Genomic DNA, 12,341 nt, shown 5'->3' with positions numbered 1-12,341 from the left:
CGGAAAAATTCAAACAAGCTTATATTTTTCTAAAGATTTTTTTGTTAGTTTATATACATGTTAAAGTAAAAAGTTCTACTCGCAGATTTTGCCGCTAATTGTTTATTAATTGTTTAAACAATAACAATTGTTTTGTATAAATAATTTTAAAAATATCGTTAAATTCATAATGCTTTGATCAAATATGTTTCTATTTTGTTTTTGATTATACTGAATCCGAATATGGCATTGCAATTTGAAAATTCTTATACAGAAGCTCTTATACAGTATGTCTGCGTAGCTAGGAACCACATGGAAAACTTTTTTATTATCAATTTTTCGAAAAAAAGTTATTCTTCATAAAATGCTCTGGATAGTCAAAAATCTAAAACTCGACCATCATATATATCAAATTTTATCAATTTTATACGAGTTATGTCAAAAATATGAATTTCGTTAAAGAGTAAAGTACCTTTATATTCCAGAATATTAAAAAATGCTATTATGAAAAGTTGTTTGAAATTAAAAACTATCTTTAAATATATAATTACATCATTCTAATCGAAGAAATTTTTTAAATTTGTTCTCAAATTACGGATACTCTTCATCATTTTATTACAATTATGATAACTATTTTATTATCACTTTTACGAAAAAAAGTTATTCTTCATAAAATGCTCTCCCTGGTCTAAAATCTAAGATACAACCATCAGATATCAAACTTTTTAAATTTTATACGAGGTATGTAAAAAATATGAATTTTTCTTAAGAGTTAAGTGCCTTTATTATTCACAATATTTCAATTAGAAGGATGTAATTGAACATTTAAACAATTTTTTTTAATTCCAAACAACTTTTCTTAATAACAATTTTTGATATTGTGAAATGTAAAGGTACTTTACTCTTGAGTGAAATCCATACTTTTTGACATACCTCGTATAAAATTAATTAAATTTGATATTTGATGATTTCATCTTAGAGTATATACGGTGCAGAGTATTTTATAAAGAATAACTTTTTTTCGTAAAACTGATAATAAAAAAGTTATCAATAGGTTCCAAGTTACGCAGACATACTGTATAATAGCTACAAAAAATTTTTTTTGCTCAACATTTATTATTGTTGAAGCTTATTATTAAATGTATTTTAGGTAAGTTTTACAGAAAACAGTTTTGATCACTTTGTATAAACATTTTTTTAGCTGGTAATTTTCGGTTTTTGTATTACATTTTTGTTATCTTTCTTAATTTTCTCAAAAAGAAATAGTTTATTTCATTTCTAAAGTAAAATAATTTAGTGCATTTTAAAGATTACATCCAAAGCTTTAATAAAGCACTTATAAATCTCTAATAGATCTGTTCAAACTTGAGTAATACCGTCTTAAAGTGGTGGTAATTCTATAAAACTACGAAGATTTCAAAAATTACATTTTTTGTACATTTGAATTAAATTTTTGAGATTTTTTGAATGAAACATCATTTAGTAAGATACTTGAAAGGTAAGTTGTGCAAAATTGAGAGTTTTATAACAAAAATTGTATTAGTTACACATTTTTAAATCATTTTTAAACAAAATTCATGCAAGGCCCACAAGCGAAATTCATTTCCGCCCACACCGTACTTATGCCCATACATTTTATTTCTTTTTATTATAACCATAAGATAGCTTAATTACTCTTCTTTCATGTTCAATTTGTATAATTTCATTTGATCCATTAGTTAAAGAATTACATTAAAATAACTCAACCGTGCACTTCGCCGTACGCTAGTTTACAGTGCGCCAATGTTTGTGAGAAGGGTGACTTTAGCGTTATAAATAAAAAATTATAGAAGATACAGATTTAATTTTAGAAAGTTCTTTATATAAGGTTTTTTTTGGAAAATTTTCTGAATTTTTCAATGGTCAAGTCAGTTTTTTCTAAAATTTATATTTTCGGAGTTATTTAAAAAAACATCTAATTTCGTAGTTCATTTGTAATAAAAACTGAAGCACCCACTTCTCGAGTAGAACTTTTTGATATGTTGTTTATTAAACATTTCTTAATGAAATTACAAAAAGTTCTATCTTGTTTGATTTTTTCCGAAGTGAAAATCTATATGCACTACCCTATCAGAACAAAAAACTTAAACAAATGATGTATATGATTACAGAATGATGTATATGTTACCGGCCAAACCCGATTTCAGGACAAACTAGTTTGGCCTAGGCCAAACTAGTTAGTCCTGAACGCGTTAGGATAAACTAGTGTGGCCTAGGCCAAAATCGTTTATCCTGATATTAATACGGATATTGCAGGACCCACTAATAGTACGGCCTAGTATATAAACATCATAATATACCTATAAAGCCAAAATAAATAGATCAACTGAATAAAATACTATGTAATTGGAAAATAATCATTTTTATTAAAACGATAACGATTCGTCGTTAAAATTAATAGACAATTGGTTATACAATCATATTATAAGAAAAATAATTGTTTTTTTATAAAAGCCATAAATATAACTCAGTTATAAAAATTATTTATTTTTCCATGGAGTGTTTTGGTGACACTAAGATTTGCGGATTATAATTGCCTTTTTGCGCTTTTGCCCAAACAGATATGCAAAAGTGCAGTTTTGCACAGTTTTTGTTCCCGCTGTATTTGACAAAACATTGTCCGATCCAACTGAATCTCTCTTATATGCAACCCTTAGCGATATTTTAGAGATAGATAAATGTATCTAACTTTTTGGGCTATTAATGTCTCTAAAAGGTTTTCAATTATTGTTTTCAGATCAGAATTCGACATTTTCCATCAAACTTTTTTAGAGGTAGTACTAGTAGATATAAACTAAGGCACTGAAATATCGTTAAGAGTTGCAGCTACGAGAGGTTCAGTTGGATCAGGACAAGGTTTTGTCAAATGTAGCTGCAACAAAAATAGATGCAAGAGCAAGAAGGCAATAATAATCCGCAATTCTAATTGTCATCAAAACACTCCATGGAAAAATAAAAAATGTTTATAATTGAGATATAATTATTACTGCTTTTATAAAAAACACTGATTATTTTTTATAATATGATTGTATTGCCAATAATTGCCCTTTAATTTTAATGGCGAGTCATTATCTTCTACTAAAAAAGTTTATCTATTTATTTTGATATTGTAGGTATATTATAAAGAGCTTTCTATTAGTTTATCCTACAATGTCCGTATTAATATCAGGATAAACTAAACTAGTTTGTCCTAGGCCTAACTAGTTTATCCTATCGCGTTTAGGACAAAATAGTTTGGCCTAGGCCAAACTAGTTTATCCTAACGCGTTCAGGACAAACTAGTTACCAAACTAGTTTGACCTAGGCCAAACTAGTTTGTCCTGAAATCGGGTTTGGCCGGTAACATAAACTGACATGTGGTGACTGTCCAAAAACTAACATCGGTCAAACTGACAGAACCTTTGACAAACGTATAGCAGAACACAAAAGAGCTTTCGATAATAGACAAACAGATTCTACGTACGCACTTCACGTTCTATATCATAGTCATTCTTTTAATGAAAAGTTTCAAATTCTTCATATTAAAAATTAAGGCCTTAAGCTATCTTTATTAGAGTAAATGGAAATTAATAAATTAAAAAATCCATATACAGGGTGTTTCATTGGGAAAGTAACATACGTGAACTGTAGAAAGAGGACATTAGGCGATCTCAAAAATACCATACTTAATGGATCTTACTCCATTAATAACTAAGATACTGGGTGTTTTATCTATTTTGCCATTTTCTTAATTGGTTCATAACTTTTTAACCCCACTGTATATTTATTTTATATTTGGCACGCAAATATCATTTAAGGTGTACAATAAATTAATTTATTTACAATTGTAAAAAATCCAGATCCAGATTAAAAAATATTGAAAAAATGTCCCGACCCCAAAACAACACCCTGTACATTAAATTTTTTTAAAATGGATTTTTCAGTTGAAAAGTGGATGAAAAACTAAATTCAGTGGTATAATTTTAATTTTCGGCAAAATGATTTTTCTGGTGAAATTTTGAATTTGAATTTGGAAATTAAGTGAACTGCGAGAGCTCTAAGTAGAAAAAAATTGAAATACAGCTTACAACTTGTCAACCTCACTGTACATTGATTTTATATTTAACACGCGAATATTCTTTTAGGTGTCCAATCAATTAATTTATTTACAATTATAAAAAATCCAGGTCCGGTTTAAAAAATATTCTGTAAATATTCCGACCCAAAAAAAACACCTTGTATATTAATTTTCTTTAAAATGGATTTCGCATTTGAAAAGATAATGAAAAACAAAATTAGTGGTATACTTTAAATTTTCGACAAAATGATTTTTCTGGTAAAATTTTGAATTTTAATTCTGAAATTATGTCAATTGCGAGAGCTCTTGTAGAAAAAGTTAAAATGCGACTTAATTTTAATTAATACCATTATTTAATCTAAATTGGTAAAATGTTAATATTCTACTGTTTTTTTATTATGTGTGAAAAATAGTTTTTGGCGAATATTCATCTTTAAATAATGAATAAATAATAAAGGTCAATAAAGAATACATCACTTTAATCAACAAAATAAAAATTATATAATAAAACAGCGAAAATTTGCAGCATAATCACTATTCAAAACTAAAGTACTTATTCAAAATTACCACCATCAAAAATTATTTTTTTATACGTATCCTACGTACGGTAAATTTTTGTAGTTAGGTACCTAGCGTCATGTGTACTGTGTACTGTGTGTGTTGAGTAAGTGTCTTGTTACATTGCAAATTCGACGTCATTGTCTTTGCAAAGAGACGCTAATTGTATCCGAACGTCTGCGGTACCTCCGGTGAGTACCGATCCCGCAAGGACAGAAACTATTTTCATTTATTAATTTATAATAAACGAAAAATTTCTGACCTTGGTGAGATTCGAACTCACGACCATTCGGACCTTTCGATCCAAAGGTAGGCGCTCTTACCACTGAGCCACAGAGGGGGTCATCAAAAATTATTGTTATGTGTGCAAATGTTAATATTTTACCAATTTAGATTAAATAATGGTATTAATTAAAATTAAGTCATATTTTAATTTATTTTACGTTGAGCTTCGCAATTCACATAATTTCAGAATTCAAATTCAAGTTTTTACCAGAAAAATCATTTGGCCGAAAATTCAAAGTATACCACTAATTTTGTTTTTCATCCTCTTTTCAAATCAAAAATCCATTTTCCAAATTCCAAATTTCATCAGAAAAATCATTTTGTCGAAAATTCAAAGTACACCACTGAATTTAGTTTTTTATCCTCTTTTCAACTGAAAAATCCATTTTAAAAAAATTTAATGTACACGGTGTTGTTTTGGGGTCGGAACATTTTTCCAATATTTTTTAAGCCGGACCTGGATTATTACAATTGTAAATAAATTAATTTATTGTACGCCTTAAATGATATTTGCGTGCCAAATATAAAATAAATATACAGTGTAGTCAAAAAGTTATGAACCAATTAAGAAAATGGCAAAATAGATAAAACACCCAGTATCTTTGTTATTAATGGAGTAAGACCCATTAAGTATGGTATTTTTGAAACCGCCTAAGTATCCTCTTTCTACAGTTAACGTATGTTACTTTACCAATGAATTTTCAATGTTTAATTGTTAAATAAAAATAATTTTTAAACTGTGCCAAGAACTTTTCCCATCGAGTCGCTCCTGACCCACAAGCCCTTTTAATCGCTTATATAAATGCATTTTTAAATTCATGGAAATCGCAGAATTAAGCGCATCCACAACATTTGCATATTCATCAACAGTTTGCCCGACAAGGACTTTTTTAAAACTCGCTTTGAGGCTTCATTCTAACACTGTCAGCATATTCTACATTGTTAGTTCATGCCTGCTTTGTAGTAATATCTAAAGTCAACGAACACAAAGGCGGTTCCACGAGGGGCAAAAACTCTCATTTTATTTTGGTCATAAAAGCTCGATGATGTTTTTGTTTCTAAAGTTGATTGGGTATTTGAATTTTTAATGAATGAAGGCGTCCTAGTTTAAAAAATGGATTATGGGATTGAAATAGGCGTAGGGAGAAAAAATAGATAATGGCTGTCTTCATGTATTGTTATCACATCATTGAATTTGACATACCCACAAAGTGAAATGTACCAGGAAAATAGTCCAATAAGTTTTCAATTTGATATTATTTTAAATATTTTTAAATATTTTATTCGAGTTAAAAGCTTTGACTTGTATCTAGCAGATGCCGCTAGGCACCTACTATCATGTTATTTGCAATGCGGGACTAATAGACTGGATGATTTAAGCTTGGTTCAGAGACAGCAACATATGCATTCTCTGATGAGCCACTAAAAAGTGGCGAAATCGTCGATAAGAGTGCTGGTTGCGCTCTCTGAACTAAGTGAAAATTAAGACAGTTTTAGCTTCGCATTGCAACTGAATAAAAATGGTATATATTTTTATCAACGAAAACTTTTCGTTTATAAATTCGCAAAGTCTGTTCGTTCGTGCGTCGCCGCTCCTGCTATACTTAGAGCGGATTTACCTACGGATGGATTCCTATGTAGTTTTGTCTTCTGAATCCAAATCTGAAAACGGCATTTCGATATATCTAACCATCTTCGAGATAACCGACCTCAAAGTCTTAAATGTGACGTCACAATCCTTTTATTTTCTGCCGAAACACTAAACTTCAACTGAAATCGTTGCTAGTAAGTAGGCTAGTTTTAATTAATTTGTTAAACGGACATGAGATGTTGCTACATCGCTTCTTTTTTGAAAAGTACTATCAAATCTAATATCTCAAATTAAACAATTTCATCAAAACATGTTATAATTATGTTTCTTGTGAAATGTAATGGTACTGTGCAGAAAAGAACTTTCCGGCACAGAAACGTCACTTTTCTGCACACTAATGCCATACATCATATACTGTGAGAAAATGTCAAGTTTCTTAACAAAAAACTGTGCAGAAAAGTGCATTTTGAATAGTGGTTGTAGAAAAATAACTAGTTCCGATCGCCATTCATTTTGTTTTCCTTGCGTTGATTGTTAATGGTAGGGAAGCAAAGTATGCTAAATGTGCAGTCACTCGAGCGCTTTGGGGACCTATTGGGTTGTGAAGAGTAGGTCCTCAGACCAAAAAAAGTTAAGTAAAGTTTTCCATTTTAGTGCGGACTTTCCACTTTTAATTTAATTTTCCATTACCAACAATCGTTTTTTTAGATTATAGCGCCATCTATCCATAATTCGAAAAAAATTCTCGTATAAAAGTTACTTATTTTTACGTAAGGAATCCAAATCTGCAAAAAAAATGGGGGCGCCCATTTAAGATTTTAAAGTAACCCCCCACCCCACCTCCGTAGGGAGTCGTGTTTGGTGCCATTCGATATATTTTTCAAAAATATTGAATAAGTGTATTTTTCAGTTTTTCGATCTGATGGTCATTTCGCGAAATATCGCGGGATTATTATTTAAAATATTAAATTTACCCCCCGCCCCCCCTCCGCGGGAAGTCTTGTTCGGTATCATTCGATGGATTTTGGAAAAATATTGAGTACGTATTTTTTAGTTTTTCAATCTGTCATTCATTTCGCGATATATTCGCTTTTTTGTTATGAAACTTTGGGACTCACCCATTTCCTGACGCCCCGCTCAAATCGTCAGATTTTTGAAATATACACTCTTTTGCATGTACTTAACTTACCTTACCTTAATCTGACGATTTTGAGTTTTTCTAAGGACTCTGCCATTATAGAGATTAGAAATTTATTTTTTAAAAATAAGGTTATCTGCTACACTATTTTATTTGATTTGGTGAGTAAATTAAATCAATATATTTCATTATTTTGTGAACACGAGAAAAATTTTAAGGTTCGAAAGACTTTTTCAGTGTTTAATTTGAAAAAACTTTATATGGCTACTGTCTGCTATAATTCAACCTTATTAGTCCAGGGTAATAAGGTTTTTTCCATGACACTTCAGCAGCCAGGGTACTGAAGAGTTTTTTCGACAGGTAATGCCTATAGGGACAACTTGTAACTATTTCCTGCGTAGGATCTGGCGGCCATTTTTATTTATAAACAATTTAGTGTCAAAAACGGTCTTTTTCCTTTTTTTTTAAATCAGTGGAAAACAGTGAAACTTATGGTTTTTTTAGTAAAAACATCCTTGAGAGCATGGAAAAAGCTTTAAAATGACGTAATTACAAAGTTTGATATACTCATTTATTGTTATATTAATATATTTGCAAAAAAAGGTCGAAATTGCAAAAAAAAATTAATTTTGCAATAACTATTGTAAAAATTAGTGTACAGTTTTGAAATCTTTGTCATTGTTTATCCAAGAGAGTTTTTTTATGCAGTAACAAGTCAGAAAAAAATGATGTTAGAACCATTCTACAGGTTTCAAATAAAAGAGCATGAGCTAAATTTTTAAATTGGTTTTTAATAAAGTGAATAAAAAATCCATTTATTAGCAATAAATAATTATGCAAAAGTATCGTCAAATATTCCTTTCAAACTTTTTATTTTTATATAATAAATTATGTATATTTATTACAATTTTTTATCAATTATTATATACATAACATTACTTTTTAGTTGTGCACCTAAAACACGGTAAAAAATAGATTTTTTTGAAAAACATTATTCAAAAAGTTTATAAGAAAAAATTTACGATACTTTTGCATAATTATTTATTACTAATAAATGCATTTTTTATTCACTTTTTTTAAACCAATTTGAAAGTTTAGCTCATGCTCTTTCATTTGACACTTTTGTAGAATGGTACTAAAATAATTTTTTTTCTGACTTACGTTATTGCAAAAAAACTCTCTGTGATAAACAATTTGAATGAAATTTAAACAATTAAATGAATAGCTTTGAAATATGTATCACATATTAAGCACCAAAGAAACCTAATTTGACAAAAATTTCTGAGCTGTACACCAATTTTTACAATAGTTATTGCGAAATTAATTTTTACAATTTCGACCTTTTTTCGCAATTATATCAACAATAAATGAGTATATTAATTTTCATAATACGCCATTTTAAAGCTTTTTCCATGCTCTCGAAGATGAGAGGTTGTACTAAAAAAACCGTAAGTTTCACTGTTTTCCATTGATTTGAAAAAATAAGGAAAAAGTGCCGTTTTTTGACACTAAATTGTTTATAAATAAAAATGGCCTCTAGATCAGAGGTTCTCAAAGTGGGTGACGCGGCCCCTGGGGTGCCTCAAGCACTTGCCAAGGGTGACATGGAACATTTAAGAAAAGTCGAACAACTGCTGCTGCGCCACTGTCCAATCGAAACATGTTGACTATTTGTACTTTCTCTCGATTTTCTCAAACGAACTTCTTTGAAATTGTTATTGCTCATTTGCAAGGTTTGGAAGAAAGTATTGAAAACTATTTTCCTGACATTGACTCATATGACTTATATAGCTGGATGATGGACCCGTTTTCGTGTGATTAAAAAAAAACCTGTCGGAATGACAAATGAAGTTTTTCAAAATCTACTTGAGATCAGCGAAGATACCAGTTTAAAAGTCAAATACCGTGAAGGAAGCCAAGAAGAGTTATGGATGCAGGTATATTCAGAAAATAATGTTGTTGGCAAGGTTGCAGTGAAAAAACTTGTGGGTTCCACATCGACTTATTTCTGTGAGTATTCTTTCTCCGCATATGCTTACATTAAAAACAAAAATTACAGAAGCAAACTTCAAGCATCAAGGGATTTGAGGGTCAAACTTACAAATATTCCCATAATTAAATAAAGGATATAATGAAAACATCATCGAAACAGTGATCGAAAAATCAGGGCTTTTCATTCCGGGTGGAATGTTTGCCACTCTTACTTAGAGCTCTATGATTCGCTTATTGCGGTGAATCACTCCGCATTCCACTTGTATGCTGTCAAAGTTTGTTGTGTGACTTGGCTTTCGTTACAATTTTCTTCCACTCATTTTGATATGTGCATTGTTCCCTCCAGTTTCTCACTTCCAAAATTTTAATATCTCTCATGACCTGGTCCTCCCAGCTCTCTCTGGGTCTTCCCCTTGGTCTTTCAGTTTCTGATTTCCATCTGCTGCTCTTCTTATCAGTATCTTCTATGAATCAGTAGGTCGTTTTTCCTTCTCTCTATGTGTTCCAGCCATCTTTGCCTCTGTGTTCTAAATCTATTTTAAATCTCTAATAAATCTCCCTTCATTGTGTCTCTTAGTTCATGGTTAATTCTTCTTCTCATTTCTCTGTTGTCCATTCTTATCGGGCCCATAATCCGTTTGAGGATTTTTCTTTCGACTCAACTTTTCTTCATCTTTTTTCATGAGGCACATTGTTTCAGCTGCGTACGTAACTACTGGTCTGATTGCAACTTTGTATATTTTCAGTTTTGTATTTCTGGATAAGTTCTTGTCCTTCATAAGCCTATGATATCTCCAGTATTTTTGTTGCCTGCTAGTATTCGTTCCGTTACTTCTTCACTTCTCTTGTTTTGGCCATTCACTATTACTCCCAATTATTTAAATTGTTGGACTCTTTCAAAAGTGTAGTTTTCTATTTTGATTTCTTTCGTCCTGTTATCTTCTCTTCTAGAGCAGAGTAGATATTTTGTTTTTCCTTCGTTAATTTCTAGACCTCTTTTCCGTGCTTCTTTTTCCAGGATTGTTACTGCTTCTTTTAATTTTGAGTTCTAGGTCTGGATCCCGCGTATGAAAAAAAAGTTGATTAATAGCAAGCTGAAAATTTGTTAATAGCTTAAGGGTGTCTAGTCGGATAAACTTTGATATATGAAAACACTGGAACAGGGGCAGTTTTAATTGTGGAACAGGTTGAAAATTTGGAACGGTCACACCACGAAAACGGCACATTTATTTTGTCCGACAGAACAGACTTAAACTCTCCGAACAGAGATTAAACTCTCATGCAAAAATCAGACTGATATTTATCACCTGTCATAATTCCTGGCATTTGACATATTCTACATGTTCCACTCATTAAAACGCCCATTTGGTGATAAATAGCAGTCTGATTTTTACATGAGAGTTTAATCTCTGTTCGAAGAGTTTAAGTCTGTTCTGTCGGACAAAATAAATGTGCCGTTTTCGTGGTGTGACCGTTCCAAATTTTCAACCTGTTCCACAATTAAAACTGCCCCTGTTCCAGTGTTCCCATATATCAAAGTTTATCCGACTAGACACCCTTAAGCTATTAACAAATTTTCAGCTTTCTATTAATCAACTTTTTTTTCATACGCGGGAACCAGACCTATTCATTCATCACATTAAGTAAGGATATTTGAGTATCAAATTTACTGTATTTTATTGATCTGAAATAAAGTTTATATTGAAATCAAATGAGCCTCAGAATTGTATTTTTTTTTCATTTTTTGTCGTTTCCCAAATCGTTTCAAGGGTTGGTGTGCCTCGAAATATTTTTAGCCCTACAAGGGTGCCGCAACTAAAAAAGTTTGAGAACCGCTGCTCTAGATGCTACGCAGGAAATGAAATACTTACATAGTTACAATTTGTCCTTACAGGTATTAACTGTCGAAAAAACGCTTCAGAACCCTGGCTGTTGATGTGTCACGAACAGGGTATATTTTTGCCTTATTACCTTGGCATACTTATATCTTTTTGATTTTATGCCGAGTTCGTGCAATTGTATATTAACATAATTATATTTTGTTTCAGCGCCACCGTACATATCACAGTCTCTGATGTCAATGAGTATGCTCCAACATTTTCGGAACCCAGCTACGTGCGACAAGTAGACGAGGGTAGAATCTACAACGAAATTGTCAGAGTTGAGGCCACGGATAGAGACTGTACTCCGAAGTTTGGGGATGTCTGCAAGTATGAAATTCTCACATCCGATCAACCCTTCGTTATTGACATGGACGGTGTTATTAGGTAAGTTCTAGTTCTGTACTGTTTCAGGTTCAGGAGTGATTGGCGGACGAGACATTAAGAGGTCGGTGTTACATACCAACCAAGTTTGGAATTTTCGTATTTCGAATACACTAAGACATAGTGTGCGTTAAATACACGTGAGTGATTAAAACGGTTGAATGTTGAGAGAGCGACTAATATCTGATGGTCTAATAAGTAACCTTTGCTGATTGGGGTAGTGAGATCTCACAAAAACACTACTTCTTCTTCTTAAAGTGCCCTCCCCTCAATGGAGGTTGGCTACTACAATTGCAAATTCTCCTCTGTCTTCAGCTGTTTTTATTATGTAGTTGTTCAAAATTTAGCCCTGTCCATTGTCGGATGTTTCTGAGCGCGATAGTCTTTTCCTTCCTAGTCCTCTCTTGCCCTCGATCTTTCCTTTCACTATAAGTTGAA

General features: G+C 31.5%; 1 protein-coding gene across 3 annotated transcripts in view; it reads left to right on the top strand.

The window, feature by feature from the left end:
* Nucleotides 1–12,341, top strand: part of LOC126881894 (calsyntenin-1) — a 673,839-nt gene that overhangs the window by 444,050 nt on the left and 217,448 nt on the right. For all 3 annotated transcript variants that reach the window (XM_050646547.1, XM_050646545.1, XM_050646546.1), the window contains one exon: nt 11,688–11,906. In XM_050646547.1, the coding sequence (XP_050502504.1) occupies nt 11,688–11,906 (219 nt within the window). The remainder of the gene's footprint in view (nt 1–11,687; nt 11,907–12,341) is intronic.

This window comes from Diabrotica virgifera, chromosome 3, assembly GCF_917563875.1.
Source record: "Diabrotica virgifera virgifera chromosome 3, PGI_DIABVI_V3a".
Classification (NCBI taxonomy): domain Eukaryota; kingdom Metazoa; phylum Arthropoda; class Insecta; order Coleoptera; family Chrysomelidae; genus Diabrotica; species Diabrotica virgifera.
Note: the sequence above shows the minus strand (reverse complement) of the source record. Positions and strands in the feature narration are given on the sequence as shown.